Consider the following 15,849-nt stretch of genomic DNA (forward strand, 5'->3'; position numbering starts at 1 on the left):
CATTCTGGAACTGGTAGTCTTCAGAATCTGCGACTGACGCACATGTTACGGTTACTATTTCCACGTTGAATTATACTCTGGTTTAAGGCTGGGCATTTTATACAGAAATACCACGACACTGCCCCTAGATGCCACTGCATTCAATAACACTTGCGCCTCACAGAAGAGACAAGGGGAAGTGATGCTACACAGGACAGTGGCGGCTCCAGGATTTGAATATTGACCGGGCAGAACAAAATCATTATGGGCAACAAAAGACGAAACAATACCTAAGGTCCCTGCACCACTGACACCCAATAACGGAAACCTATAGAATTTTTTTTAATGCATCTAGGGGCTGTAAAATCAATCTAATATTTATCGCTATCAGAATTTTGCTTTACTGATAATTGACCTGCTTTTTTGCATGCAACAAATAAAGGGCTCAAAGTACGTACATAACTACGGAAGCGTATTGCCGTAAAAATAATGCCACAGGTTCAACACTTTTTTAATTCACTCAACTCTCTTAATAGTTACACAATATGTGGGCATTAGGTAATGGCAATTACTTATAACATGAATAAGGCCTGTAGAAAATGAACTAATTAACTTTTACATTTTGAAAACCTCACTTAAATGGGAAGTGTTGGCCATTTTAAGCAGATCGGGAATATGTGTTTATTTTAGTAGTAGCCTACCAATTAAGAGAACATATCCCTTCCAAAAACAAATGTACTAGTCCTAATTGCTACTAAAGTAGGAGGTGTCAAGGTTTTGTTTTAAAAATGTATATAACCTTATCATAATTTAAGCTGTCCATAAGGTTCCTCTCAAATCTCAACAGACACAGGGAGTTCAGGCGCCCTGTGAACATGGAGCTCCTACCCGCTGTCTTTATACGGTTGATGCTGGAAAAGAGTCGCTCAACAGTGCATGTAGTCATTGGAAGGGTAATAAGAACCTTGAGCAAATTGTGTATGTTTGGAAATATCTTGTCACTGCAGCAGTCCAACACGACTAGAGTCGACTAGAGTTGGAAACATCTGTCCGTGTGCAGACTTTATGTGCTGCATAAATATAGACACCTCTGCCTAGGTTAGATTGATGCCATACAACTTGGTTGCCTCATTGCAACCTGTCCGTGAGATATGTAATATTTAGCTAAAACTAATGCAAAGAGCTTTTTTCAATATTACAACAGCAAGAGGTCAATAAAGGAGGAAGTGAAACAGCTAAAGGGCAAAAATGGAAGAATCTTGGAAAATGAACAAGATGTGGCAAATGTTCTAAATTAGTATTTCACAGAGGTTTTCACAAAAGAAACAACGGATGACATGCCACAGGTTAACAATCAGTCCAGTCAAATCCTAAGAGAGATCGTAATAAATGAGGAGGAGGTACTAAAGGGACTAGCAGAATTAAAAACAGACAAATCGGCCGACAAAAGCGGCCTATAAATAATTTCCATAATTTCTTTAAGTACTGTTGGAAATATCCCATCTGGCCCAGGTGATTTGTTTGTTTTCAATTCTGCTAGTCCCTTTAGTACCTCCTCCTCATTTATCCTGATCTCTCTTAGGATTTGACTGGACTGGTTGTTAACCTGTGGCATGTTAACCATTTTTTCTTTTGTAAAAACTACATTTGCCACATCTTTGCATTAGTTTTAGCTCTAAGAGCTATGTTTCTTTCTATTTCCCTCTTTGCTTTCCTGATCAATTTTTTAAGATCTCTTTGCAGTTCAGCATATCCTTTGTATTTTGTTTAGTCTCTATCCCTTTTGTATGCGCTATACAACATTTTCTCATTCTCTTGATATGTTTTTTGCATACTTCTATTAAACCATTTTGGCCAATGTTTTTTGGTGCTCAATTTGCTAAGTTTTGGTACAAATTTCTCCTGAGTCTCAAGTAGTATATTCTTAAAATATAACCATCAATTTTCAACTAACTCTGTATCCAGTGTGCTCCAGTCTACCTCTTCTAAGTGCCGCCTCATACCTTCAAGGTTTGCTTTTCTAAAATTGTAGACCATTGTTTTAGACTTGGTCCTTGTTTTTTGAAAGAATGCCTCAAAACCTAACCATATTGTGATCACAGTTTGCCATTGGTTCTATGACTAGTGTCCCTCTGACCAGGGGCGTCGCAAGGGGGTAGGCAAACCGAGCTGGAAGCGGGCCCCCAAAGAGAAAACACCGTCAGCACCCCCACCCCAGCTCTCACCATTGAAAACACCGTCAGCACCCCCCCCCCCCCCCCGTTATCACCGGAGAAAACACTGGAAAATATTTTGCCTAGGGCCTCTACAGACTCTAGAGTCGCCATTGCCTCTGACTCTATCTTGGTCATTTGAAAAGATCAAGTCAATGCATGCGCTCTCTCTGGTTGGTTCCCTGACAAATTGAGTTAGAAAGCAGTCATTTACCATCTCAACCATTTCTATTTCTGCTTCTGTAGTCCCCACTGGGAAATTTAAATCCCCCATTATAACAGCCACATCCTTGCTACATACAGTCCTCTGTACAGTGCAACATCTTTCTGAATATCTGAGTTGGGTCGTCTGTAACACACTCCTACCACTAATCCTCCGGATATTTTATTCTAAAGTTTAACCCACACAGACTCTGTTTCATTACTGGGATCTAATTTGAGTTCTTCTGCCTCTTATGCTACCCCACCACCTCTTCGATTTTGCCTGTACTGTGTGTATCCTTTCAACTTGTATTCATCCCCATCATTTTCTGTAAGCCATGTTTCTGTCACTCCTACAACATCATAGTCACACGCCAGCACTGTGGCTTCTAGGTCTAACATATTGATCCTTATACACCTGGCATTGAGGCACAAACATTTCAGGACTTTCCTACTAGCAGTTTCCCTTTGTTTTCCTTAGTGGAACATCTCCCATTGTCAGAGCTGGTCCCTAGTTTAAATAGTTTAAAAGATTCTCAATTACTCTGCACATACGCTCTTCCAATGCATTAACCCCCTTTCTGTTTAGGTGTAGACTGTCTGGTTTGTACATGTCCCATCTGCACCTCCCAGAAGAAAGACCAATGCTCCATAAACCTAAAACCCTCTTCCCTACACCAAGATTTCAACCATGTGTTAAACCTTCTAATCTCAGCCTGTCTCCCTGGCCATGCACGTGGTACTGGAAGTATTTAAGAGAAAACTAATAGCCCTCTCTTTGATCTCCCCATTATAAATATAAAATAGACAGACCGCTACCAGCTCTCATTTTGAAATGTCCTTACACTCATCAGCTAGGATAGCAAAGTAGGTGTCCTTCTCATGCAGCTCCTTCTTAATTCTGCGTAGCAAGAGAGTTGCTGCAGAATCAAGTAAATCATTTTGTATTTCATGGCTGGTCATTGTGGCGTTTTTAGGGATAGCATCAAGCCTACTTTGAATCTCTGGATCATATTTGCACAACAGTTTAAATAACTCCCAGAAATTGCCCCTGTTATGCGCATCTTCATTTTCCCTACAGTGGGGGAAAAAAGTATTTGATCCCCTGCTGATTTTGTACATTTGCCCACTGACAAAGAAATTATCAGTCTATAATTTTAATGGTAGGTGTATTTTAACAGTGAGAGACAGAATAACAACAAAAAAATCCAGAAAAACGCATTTCAAAAAAGTTATAAATTGATTTGCATGTTAATGAGGGAAGTAAGTATTTGACCCCTTCGACTTAGTACTTGGTGGCAAAACCCTTGTTGGCAATCACAGAGGTCAGACGTTTCTTGTAGTTGGCCACCAGGTTTGCACACATCTCAGGAGGGATTTTGTCCCACTCCTCTTTGCAGATCCTCTCCAAGTCATTAAGGTTTCGAGGCTGACGTTTGGCAACTCGAACCTTCAGCTCCCTCCACAGATTTTCTATGGGATTAAGGTCTGGAGACTGGCTAGGCAACTCCAGGACCTTAATGTGCTTGAGCCACTCCTTTGTTGCCTTGGCTGTGTGTTATGGGTCATTGTCATGCTGGAATACCCATCCACGACCCATTTTCAATGCCCTGGCTGAGGGAAGGAGGTTCTCACCCAAGATTTGACGGTACATGGCCCCGTCCATCGTCCCTTTGATGCGGTGCAGTTGTCCTGTCCCCTTAGCAGAAAAACACCCCCAAAGCATAATGTTTCCACCTCCATGTTTGACGGTGGGGATGGTGTTCTTGGGGTCATTCCTCCTCCTCCAAACACGGCGAGTTGAGTTGATGCCAAAGAGCTCGATTTTGGTCTCATCTGACCACAACACTTTCACCCAGTTCTCCTCTGAATCATTCAGATGTTCACTGGCAAACTTCAGACGGGCCTGTACATGTGCTTTCTTGAGCAGGGGGACCTTGCGGGCGCTGCAGGATTTCAGTCCTTCACGGCGTAGTGTGTTACCAATTGTTTTCTTGGTGACTATGGTCCCAGCTGCCTTGAGATCATTAACAAGATCCTCCCGTGTAGTTCTGGGCTGATTCCTCACCATTCTCATGATCATTGAAACTCCACGAGGTGAGATCTTGCATGGAGCCCCAGACCGAGGGAGACTGACAGTTATTTTGTGTTTCTTCCATTTGCGAATAATCGCACCAACTGTTGTCACCTTCTCACCAAGCTGCTTGGCGATGGTCTTGTAGCCCATTCCAGCCTTGTAGGTCTACAATCTTGTCCCTGACATCCTTGGACAGCTCTTTGGTCTTGGCCATGGTGGAGAGTTTGGAATCTGATTGATTGATTGCTTCTGTGGACAGGTGTCTTTTATACAGGTAATGAGCTGAGATTAGGAGCAGTCCCTTTAAGAGAGTGCTCCTGATCTCAGCTCGTTACCTGTATAAAAGACACCTGGGAGCCAGAAATCTTGCTGATTGATAGGGGATCAAATACTTTTTTACCTCACTGTATGTCCTCAAAGAGTGATCTTCTGTTTAGCACACAGCATCACAATATACAATACAACGTTAATATGCTCCTGATTCATTTCTATTCTTTTTGAATGTATTGTTTTTGAATTTAACTAGTGGAGCACAGTCCCTCGTTCAGACTCGAAGGTGTGTTTGTAGTCACTGTACTTGCTGACAGCTACGGTGTGAGCCTTGCTAGTTTCGTGCTTGTTGCAAGCCATTCGTGTGTGTTTTCTAAATTATAATCTCTCTAGATGGCTCTGGATTGAATTGGCCGTGATAATTCTAATATTTTACATGTTTATCTTCTGTTTCATAGCAACTGCAGACGGACAACATGATTGGGTATTGTTTCCATCCAGTTCCTTACAAATTTTTAGGCGGGCCAATGAGAAAATTGGTCGGGCCAAGGCACGCCCAGGCCCAATAGTGCAGCCACCAATGGAGCAGGAGGCACAATTTCAAACGCTTCAGCACCGCGCCATTGTCGTTGGCTTAAACGCGATCCTCTTACACATTTAGCATTGCTCTTTAATAATTCCAAACAATTGATTTTTGTTTTCCTTCAATACTTTCTGTCACTTTAATATTCATTTGCAGTTCAGTTCACAAAATCAAAAACAAGACAAATCTGATTTTACCAGAGGCGTCAATAAGGTCTTGCAATTCTGTTATTTCCCAGAGAAGCTCATATAGCCAATTAATGAATATGCATCAAATAGGGCTATCAAAACACAGTTTCCATTCTGTATAAGGAATTGTTAACTTTATAAAATACATTACATTTCTCTAGATATTCGTGAAAAAAAACCATTGTTTAATAATGTGTTTGCAGATCGTCTCTGTGCAACCCCCCCCAACAACTGTATGGGCTGTGCGTGTCTATTGGACTCTAGTGTGTGTGTGTGCGCGTGTCTGTTGGGCTCTGTGTGTTTGTGTGCATGTCTATTGAATTGGGGTCTGTGTGTGTGTGCGTGTCTCTTGGGCTCTGTGTGTGTGTGCGTGTCTCTTGGGCTCTGTGTATTTGTGTGTCTATTGGGGTCTGTGTGTGTGTGTGTGTGTGTGTGTGTGTGTGTCTCTTGGGCTCTGTGTGTTTGTGTGCGTCTATTGGGGTCTGTGTGTGTGTGCGTGTCTATTGGTCTCTGTGTGTGTGTGCGCGTGTCTGTTGGGCTCTGTGTTTGTGTGTGTTTATTGGGGTCTGTGTGTGTGTGCGTGTCTATTGGGGTCTGTGTGTGTGTGTGTGTCTCTTGGGCTCTGTGTGTTTGTGTGTGTCTATTGGGGTCTGTGTGTGTGTGCGTGTCTATTGAATTGAGGTCTGTGTGTGTGTGCGTGTCTCTTGGGGTCTGTGTGTGTGTTTGTGTGCGTCTATTGGGGTCTGTGTGTGTGTGCGTGTCTATTGGTCTCTGTGTGTGTGTGTGTGCGCGTGTCTGTTGGGCTCTGTGTTTGTGTGCATGTCTATTGAATTGAGGTCTGTGTGTGTGTGCGTGTCTATTGGTCTCTGTGTGTGTGTGTGTGCGTGTCTCTTGGGCTCTGTGCGTTTGTGTGTGTCTATTGGGGTCTGTGTGTGTGTGCGTGTCTCTTGGGCTCTGTGTGTGTGAATGTCTATTGGGCTCTGTGTCGGTGTGTGTGTCTACTGGGGTCTGGGATGCTACGTTACTCAACATGACCTTCTTGCATCACCATGGAGATGGAAGATTACAAACTCTGTGTTGGGCAACAAGGAAATATCTCTTTTCCTCAAACTTGAATTTAAAGAAAAACAAAAAATAGGAATCTGAAGTGAAACTGCATTTCTCAGCAGAAGCAGGACTCTGAGGTCATGAAGGTCATTGAAGGTATTTTGCCAAGTTGGCTATAATGATTGCCCCTCCGCAACCCCTTTGACCAAGGTCATTGCACAATTGCACAGACTGAGTAATAAAACACACAAAAACAAACACACAAAACCCCATGTCAGGAATCTCAAGAGTCTGGTGACTTCAGTGAATCTACTGTGACGGATCTTTACTTGCATTGACAGCTGGCACTTTCAATTTAACTTATTTACCAAAGACACTAAAAAAATCAGACTTACAACATCGTTACTTAAAACATTATTTATTTATATATAAAAATAGAAATCCTCCCCAATCAAATGGGACTTTTCCTGGAGCCACGGGGGCCCTGGGTTGTACTGAGCTGCAATGGCCAGCCCTGGTCCTGAGACGTGGTCCCACCTGGAACCAAACTTTTTTTTTTTTAATTAACTGGGAAGCTGTTAGTACAAATATGTAAACACAGAGCCGACTCAGGGGGGATTTAAACTGCATTGACGTGTTCCAGTCTTCTTCTTCTCTTTGTTTATGCATGCACATATTAATAATTGAAATTGAAAAATATATCACAAACAACTGTAATTATAGACAAAGTAGTAGCAGTAATAATACAAATTATAACATTAGTAATAGTGAATACACATGTTGGGAGCGCAGTGGTTATCACTGGGTGTCCGCAGTCCAGGTGAGTTTCGCACTGTGCGCACATGACACCGACCGCCAGACATACAATGATTTGTGGCTGCTGTGGTTACAACAGGACAGCGACACATTCCCGTTCATAGTCAGATGTAAGAAGCCAGTGTCAGTAGGGTCAGTCTGACTGCAGCCCAGGCTGCTCTGGCTACGAGGAAGCTGCAGTGGTCAGGGAAGGGGTGCGGGGGCAGGGCCTGGGCATTACTATAGACAGGGTGTTGCTGGGCAGCCCAGCTGTGCCAGTCACCGTGGCATTGGGCACTCCTGCCTGCCTCTCTAGACAGAGCAACGTGGAGGACACAGGCCTTAGACAAGCCTGCATGAGACACAGGGAACGGACAGAGACGCAGAGAGACATAGAGAGACCCAGAGAGACACACAGAGATGGTAGTGTCTAGATGACGGTGCCGTCGCCCTTGTTCTTGCGTGACAGGTGCTGCATTAGCAGCACGAGGGCGAGGAGGAGGAGCAGCGACAGGAGAAAGAGCAGCCCCCCCCAGGCACCCGGCCGCAGTGCCTTGCGGATGCCCAGGCTCTCCCCTGGCAGCAGGCTGCTCAGACTCAGCATGTAGCCCAGTGCCCAGCCGACGGATGTGTCCCCCGCCTGGACAGACACAGAGAGACACAGAGAGAGGGAGAGAGATGGGGACACAGTTACACAATACAGCTGCATTGCTACAAGAAACCTATGTACAGATGCACCGTACAGCTAAACAACAATACAACAACTACACAACTGCACAATACTGCTATACCACTCATATCTACATATCTGTAAAAATAGCTAAACAGCTGTTGAATACAGTTAAACAACAACAGAACTCTACACTACTAGTTAACTGGTAGAGAGGCAGAGAGACCCAGAGAGAGATGAAGAAAGATGGAGAGGGATGGAGGGCTGTACCTTCTTCTGGAAGGAGATGTGTGAGAAGGTGGAGCTGTTGAAGCCGTAGCCATTGAGTGTCAGCAGCTGGATGAACACAGACACAGCACAGTAATCCTGCAGTCGCCGCTTCTGGTCTGGAGCCTTCACTACCATCTGAAGTACAGAAGAAATGGAGGGAGGGAGGGAGACATGATTATTATAAAGAGAAAAAGAACAAAACAAACACTGTCCGATATGCAGCCAGGAAGTGGGGTCAGGGGTCACACTGACCTCCTCAGCGGTCATGTTGCAGACCCTGCGTGTGGCACGGTCCAGCTGGTCAGGGGAGTTGACCAAGATCTCTGTGGTACGCAGCAGGAAACTGTGTGTGTAGAAGAATGCAGAGAACGCCTGCGAGGGAGAGAGAGAGGCAGAAATGTAGTGAATCCCTAGAGCAGACTTTCTTTTTTCCCCTTGAACTGCCCCACTCCCACTCACCATGAAGTTGCCTGTCACGGGCGGCTGGTACACCCCGTCGAAGGAGCAGCGTGAGAAGTTGCAGTTGCCGAAGCTGAAGATGCGAGAGACGTTTGCACGGCAACGCTCATAGCTGCCCGTGCCGATCAGGAGCACGCGTTCCTGGGGCCTGTAGGGGCGGGGCTGCTGGTCCGTGGTGCAGGGCGAGTCAAACACCTCCGCCAGGGTCAGGTTCCTGACCATCCCCGCTGGCATACACGGGTGCGACACCTCCTTACTGTAGCCCTGGTCCTAGACAGGGGAAGAGGGAGGAGACAGAATCAGGCACTCAGTGTGTCAGTCAGTCAGTCAGTCAGGGTGTCAGTCAGTGTCAGCGCTGGTCAGTGTGGTGGGTGTGTACCTTGATGACCTGGGCGTGGACTTTGCGCAGCACCTGGTCCCGGCCATAGCAGAGGAAGCTGTGTGTGTAGAGCTGGTACTGCTGCCCGTAGAGCCTCAGGGACAGGCTGTTCTTCTTGTCCTCCAGCACCTCCTTTGTGGCAAAGGTGATCTGTGTCGATGCCCCCCCTAAGTCCAGCGCCCCCACTGTGTCACGGCCTGGGTTTAGCCAGCGGCCCACAAACCCATACTGCTCCACAGAGAAAGAGAGAGAGAGAGAGAGATGGGGGGGAGGGGAGGGGAGGGGAGGGGAGGGGAGGGCAGAGGAGAGAGAACCATGAATATTACAGTTCACTTGATCAAATGCCAGAAGGGCTGGTTGATTCCCATGTGGGCTGGTTGCCCCGTGTAGACACCCGGACCGCACATCTCCAACACCACGTCCCCCTCCCCCCACCGCACTTCGTTGGCACCCAGATCCACACTTTGGCAACACCCCCCAGCCTGACCGCACTATTGGGACCCAGACGTCACCAGCCATCGCCCTCCTGGGTAAAAGTCCAGGGCCGTTTTTTGGTCCCAGTCCGCCCCTGCATGGACCCTACCTATATTGGCCACTAGAGGCCTCCACAGAGGAGAATCTACAAGGGTTGCCTGGGGAAGGAGACGGTGGCTCACATCTTTAGTGAGTGCCCCTCCGCCTACAGGGTCTGGCTCCTGTTTTCTCCGTTCCTCCACAGGTTTTCCGTTCCTGCGCGGGCGACCGCCCGGCAGATCCTGTACGGTCCTACCACGGGACTAACATCTTCTACCCTGAGGTGCTGGTGGCGTGTCGTCTGCGCAGTGAAGCAGGCCCTGTGGGAGGGACGGAACATCTGTCTATTCAATAAGCAGGAGCTGGACCCGATTGTCATCGCGCGGAGGGGCATGGTGCTCGTAAGGGACTACGTCAATCTGGAGGTCCATCAGAGGGGCAAGGAGGAAGCCTATAAGAACTGGCACATACAAGATCTGGGGGAGCTCAGGATCCCATGATGGGACCCACCTCCGGGGACGGTCAGTTCCCCCTGCTGGAGCCCGAGTCCAAGATCTTTTAATTATTTTATGGATGATTGTTTTAAAAACGATTTTAAAATGAATCTTAACTGTTTTTAAAGATTTAGTTGTTTTTAAATCACTAATTGTTTAGGGTTTTTTTTTTGGTTTAGTTTTGTTATATTTTTTTGTCAAATACATTGTCCGTTTTGGATTTAATTTTAAATGCATTGGACCTTTTTTGTTTGTTTTTTATTTTTACCTTTTTAATTGTTTCTTTATTTTGTCCAATGCATTTTCAGTTATTTTCAATGTATTTGACTTTTATGTTGGTGAGCAGTTTTGCTTTAATCACATTTGTTTTGTTGTTTTGTGCACGTTTATTTGAAGTTAATTATTTTGTTTTTCGTTAAAATCACAAAGATTTTAAAAATTTTAAGTGATTTTAAGAATTGATTTTAAAAGTTTTTAATCACAAGTATTAAAAATTTGAATTGTTTTTTATCTATGTCATGTAAAATACTACACCTAATAAAACAGTATATTGGCCACTAGAGGCCTCCACAGAGGAGAATCTATAAGGGTTGCCTGGGGAAGGAGACGGAGGCTCACATCTTTAGTGAGTGCCCCTCCGCCTGCAGGGTCTGGCTCCTGTTTTCTCCGTTCCTCCACAGGTTTGCCGTTCCTGCGCGGGCGACCGCCCGGCAGATCTTGTACGGTCCTACCAGGGGACTAACATCTTCTACCCTGAGGTGCTGGTGGCGTGTCGTCTGCGCAGTGAAGCAGGCCCAGTGGGAGGGACGGAACATCTGTCTATTCAATAAGCAGGAGCTGGACCCGATTGTCATCGCGCGGAGGGGCATGGTGCTCGTGAGGGACTACGTCAATCTGGAGGTCCATCAGAGGGGCAAGGAGGAAGCCTATAAGAACTGGCACATACAAGATCTGGGGGAGCTCAGGATCCCATGATGGGACCCACCTCCGGGGACGGTCAGTTCCCCCTGCTGGAGCCCGAGTCCAAGATCTTTTAATTATTTTATGGATGATTGTTTTAAAAACGATTTTAAAATGAATCTTAACTGTTTTTAAAGATTTAGTTGTTTTTAAATCACTAATTGTTTAGGGTTTTTTTTTTTGGTTTAGTTTTGTTATATTTTTTTGTCAAATACATTGTCCGTTTTGGATTTAATTTTAAATGCATTGGACCTTTTTTGTTTGTTTTTTATTTTTACCTTTTTAATTGTTTCTTTATTTTGTCCAATGCATTTTCAGTTATTTTCAATGTATTTGACTTTTATGTTGGTGAGCAGTTTTGCTTTAATCACGTTTGTTTTGTTGTTTTGTGCACATGTTTATTTGAAGTTAATTATTTTGTTTTTCGTTAAAATCACAAAGATTTTAAAAATTTTAAGTGATTTTAAGAATTGATTTTAAAAGTTTTTAATCATAAGTATTAAAAATTTGAATTGTTTTTATATGTAAATGTAAAATACTATATACAATAAAACAGTACTGTGGGAGCTGGAAGACAGAGGGACAGATTCCTTCTCTGCCTGCCTGTGTTTAAGGCTGTGTCCCAAATCACACACTTGCTCCCTCGTTCCCTTCTCTTGCGGGGCTATGGAGCGCCGTTTGTGCCAAAAATGTTTGTCTTTCAATTTGGTAGTTCATTGGGTAATTCATTCGGAAATTCGTCAATTTGGCCATTCAGGCGTCAGTTTGATCATAGAGTAGTAAATTCATCCAGGAATCTCTCAAATAATTTGTTAATTTGTCTGATAATTAATCCGTAATTACATTGATCAACTATGTAATTAATGTGGATTACGCGGATTGAGGTGAGAGACAGAGAAACGTCCTTTCCTATTGGCTGAAGCCGTTTTACGTGAGTCTGGAGTTTTATTGGTTAAAATAGGCGTGTCTGCTACTATTGGTTAGAAAGACTGAAGTGGGTTTGGCACAGTGCATGATTGACAGTTGGTCTGTTGATCTGGAAGTTCATTGGTGTGTCTGTAAGTTTGTTTAGAAATTGTTCTGGTTTTCTGGAAATTTGTTTATTAATGAATAGCCACATTAATTACATAGTTGATCAATGTAATTACGGATTAATTGACACACGAATCGAACAATTAACAAATTACTTGACAGATTCCTGGATGAATTTACTACTCTATGACCAAACTGCCACCTGAATGGCCAAATTGATGAATTTCCCAATGATCTACCAAACTGACGGACGAACACTTTTGGCACAAACAGCTCTCCATATGTGGTGGAAGTACTATGGTCACCATCTTAAGGGGTGTCCCAATACCTTAGGGAACGAGTGCAGGGAGCCTAATTGAGCTTTTTGTGCGCTTCACTGCTTCACTGTAGAAATGACAATGACAAAACTCTTTGGCACCTATAAATTAATTAAATACTGAAGTAGTAAAAAACTAAGAGGTGATATACACTCACCTAAAGGATTATTAGGAACACCATACTAATACTGTGTTTGACCCCCTTTCGCCTTCAGAACTGCCCTAATTCTACGTGGCATTGATTCAACAAGGTACTGAAAGCATTCTTTAAAAATGTTGGCCCATATTGATAGGATAGCATCTTGCAGTTGATGGAGATTTGTGGGATGCACATCCAGGGCACGAAGCTCCCGTTCCACCACATCCCAAAGATGCTCTATTGGGTTGAGATCTGGTGACTGTGGGGGCCAGTTTAGTACAGTGAACTCATTGTCATGTTCAAGAAACCAATTTGAAATGATTCGACCTTTGTGACATGGTGCATTATCCTGCTGGAAGTAGCCATCAGAGGATGGGTACATGGTGGTCATAAAGGGATGGACATGGTCAGAAACAATGCTCAGGTAGGCCGTGGCATTTAAACGATGCCCAATTGGCACTAAGGGGCCTAAAGTGTGCCAAGAAAACATCCCCCACACCATTACACCACCACCACCAGCCTGCACAGTGGTAACAAGGCATGATGGATCCATGTTCTCATTCTGTTTACGCCAAATTCTGACTTTACCATCTGAATGTCTCAACAGAAATCGAGACTCATCAGACCAGGCAACATTTTTCCAGTCTTCAACTGTCCAATTTTGGTGAGCTTGTGCAAATTGTAGCCTCTTTTTCCTATTTGTAGTGGAGATGAGTGGTACCCGGTGGGGTCTTCTGCTGTTGTAGCCCATCCGCCTCAAGGTTGTACGTGTTGTGGCTTCACAAATGCTTTGCTGCATACCTCGGTTGTAACGAGTGGTTATTTCAGTCAAAGTTGCTCTTCTATCAGCTTGAATCAGTCGGTCCATTCTCCTCTGACCTCTAGCATCAACAAGGCATTTTCGCCCACAGGACTGCCGCATACTGGATGTTTTTCCCTTTTCACACCATTCTTTGTAAACCCTAGAAATGGTTGTGCGTGAAAATCCCAGTAACTGAGCAGATTGTGAAATACTCAGACCGGCCCGTCTGGCACCAACAACCATGCCACGCTCAAAATTGCTTAAATCACCTTTCTTTCCCATTCAGACATTCAGTTTGGAGTTCAGGAGATTGTCTTGACCAGGACCACACCCCTAAATGCATTGAAGCAACTGCCATGTGATTGGTTGGTTAGATAATTGCATTAATGAGAAATTGAACAGGTGTTCCTAATAATCCTTTAGGTGAGTGTAAGTGAACAATGTATTTCCACATAATAATAATAATAATAATAATAATAATAATAATAATAATAATAATAACAATAATAATAATGATAACTACTTGTCGAAATTCTTGAAAAAGTTATTTGGAAGAGTAACAGTATAAATGCTATAGCAGTCTCCATTCTTTAAAACTACAATGACAATAAATGATTGCGTAGGTACTCTCAGTCAAAGGTAAAGGCGCTGAATGCTGATGCTGAAGTGTGTCCCATTGAATGCTTTTAGCTTCGCCTTCACCTTTGCTCACTCAAGTACACACTCTCACACGTCAGCACAACGTCACGCGAAGTGCACACTTGTTGAAGGGTATAGGGAGAAAGTACGATTTGGGAAGCAGCCCGTGTGAGAGAGTGAGTGTGTGCGTGTCTGTGTGTGTGTCTGTGTGCGTGTGTGTGTCTGTGTGCGTGTCTGTGTGCGTATGTTTGTGTACCTGTCTGTCTGTGGTCAGGTGTGTTGTGTATCTTTACTGAAGTGCTTTAAATGATTAAGTTTAATGTTGAAAACACTACTGTGGCCCTGAAGTGCAAAACACAACAAATACTTTTCCACAACAGAAATTAGGTAATGGTTCTCCTTTTGACATGCCTGGCATTGACAAATGTAATTAACATGTTAGAACAGGCCTTCCACCAGCTCTATGACCTAATTGTGTTAAAGTGTTCACTGGAAACGTTTTGTTGTATTTTGCAGTTCAGGGCCACCGTAAAACACACTACTGAGTGTGTCGGTCAGTTGGCACCTTGATGAAGTTCTCCAGCAGGTAGTTGACGGTGACCCAACCGTACGCCCCCTCCAGCTGGCCTGACAGGATCTCCGAGCCCCGGAAATCGAAAGGGTACGCGGCCAGCGTCTCGTTCACCTCCTGCAGGACCCGCGCGGTCTGCCTGGGACTTGTCTTCCTGGGGGCAGGGAGGGGGAGAGGTTGGAGTGGCAGAGAAGGGAATTGAGAAAGGGAGAGCGAGAGAGAGAGAGAGGGAGGGGACTGATGTCACAGAAACACAGGATTCCGACAGGAACAAAATATAACCGGGAGCTACAGGGCCATTAACAAACATCTCCCAGACATCTGATGAAAGACAGAGAAATACACTGAAATGCCTGGAGACATGCCACAGAGCACAGTCTGTTCTAGGGCTCAAACAATACAGGTCAAATATGATTATGGTTATTTATGGTAGTAGCATTTATTCTAACAGGGGAGACACAGGGTGGGTACAGGACTTACTTCAACAGCCTCATGCCCGCGGTAGCACCCAGATACACAGGTGTCTGGGCATGCCTCCTCTTTGGGATGTCCTGCACAACCTGGTCCAGACACTTCACCAGACTGCGCCCCGCCCCCCCCAGCTGCTCTGCGTAGCTGGAAATCCCCCCACCTGCAAGACAGAGAGGCACGAGACACTGAGACACAGCACTGCTTGGTTGTGCAGCTGACAGTCATTTGGCAGTGTGGGTGCAGTGTGTTCCAGTGCTCCGTGCTCAGGCAGGTCCAGGCTGGCTCAGGGATTATCACTGATCCCCCACAGTCAGTCTGGAGCTGCTGCACATGACTCATACAGCTCCGTGTGGGAATCACAACACACACACCTGCACACACAATCACAATACACACACAATACAATAAACAATACAACACAATAAAACAAAATTAAGTTGTTTGTTCATTTATTTTTATATTTATTGTGGGTTTATATGCAGGAAAAAGTGCATCTCTGTGTCCTGTCTCACAGTGACCACAGTGACTGTCCTCTGTGGGCAGCCTGTGTCAGCCTGCTTCTATGGCCAGGCTGTGGTCACCGAGTCCCTCTCTCGCTTTCTCGCTCTCTCACCTTCCACATGGCACTCCTTGTGCTGAGTCACGATGCCCGTGCCGTTCTCCTTGTCCGCCGGCCACTTGTAGATGAACACGGTGGTGTGCGAGGAGCCAGCATCCAGAACCACACCGTACTGCAGGGGAGAGGGGGAGGGGGAGGGAGCAGTGAAGGCAAAAAGAAAG

At 44.8% G+C, this 15,849-nt stretch overlaps 1 protein-coding gene across 1 annotated transcript in view; it reads right to left on the reverse strand.

Moving 5' to 3' along the window:
* Positions 1 to 6,960: 6,960 nt before the first annotated feature.
* Positions 6,961 to 15,849, reverse strand: part of LOC136758709 (ectonucleoside triphosphate diphosphohydrolase 2) — a 13,151-nt gene continuing 4,262 nt past the window's right edge. Inside the window, exons 2-9 of the mRNA XM_066713296.1 lie at positions 15,683 to 15,800; positions 15,079 to 15,229; positions 14,593 to 14,752; positions 9,132 to 9,359; positions 8,753 to 9,022; positions 8,546 to 8,665; positions 8,294 to 8,428; positions 6,961 to 7,993 (exon numbers count right to left, since the gene is read on the reverse strand). Of these exons, the coding sequence (XP_066569393.1) occupies positions 7,784 to 7,993; positions 8,294 to 8,428; positions 8,546 to 8,665; positions 8,753 to 9,022; positions 9,132 to 9,359; positions 14,593 to 14,752; positions 15,079 to 15,229; positions 15,683 to 15,800 (1,392 nt within the window). The 3' untranslated portion in view covers positions 6,961 to 7,783. The remainder of the gene's footprint in view (positions 7,994 to 8,293; positions 8,429 to 8,545; positions 8,666 to 8,752; positions 9,023 to 9,131; positions 9,360 to 14,592; positions 14,753 to 15,078; positions 15,230 to 15,682; positions 15,801 to 15,849) is intronic.

The sequence above is a fragment of the Amia ocellicauda genome, chromosome 9, assembly GCF_036373705.1.
Source record: "Amia ocellicauda isolate fAmiCal2 chromosome 9, fAmiCal2.hap1, whole genome shotgun sequence".
Classification (NCBI taxonomy): domain Eukaryota; kingdom Metazoa; phylum Chordata; class Actinopteri; order Amiiformes; family Amiidae; genus Amia; species Amia ocellicauda.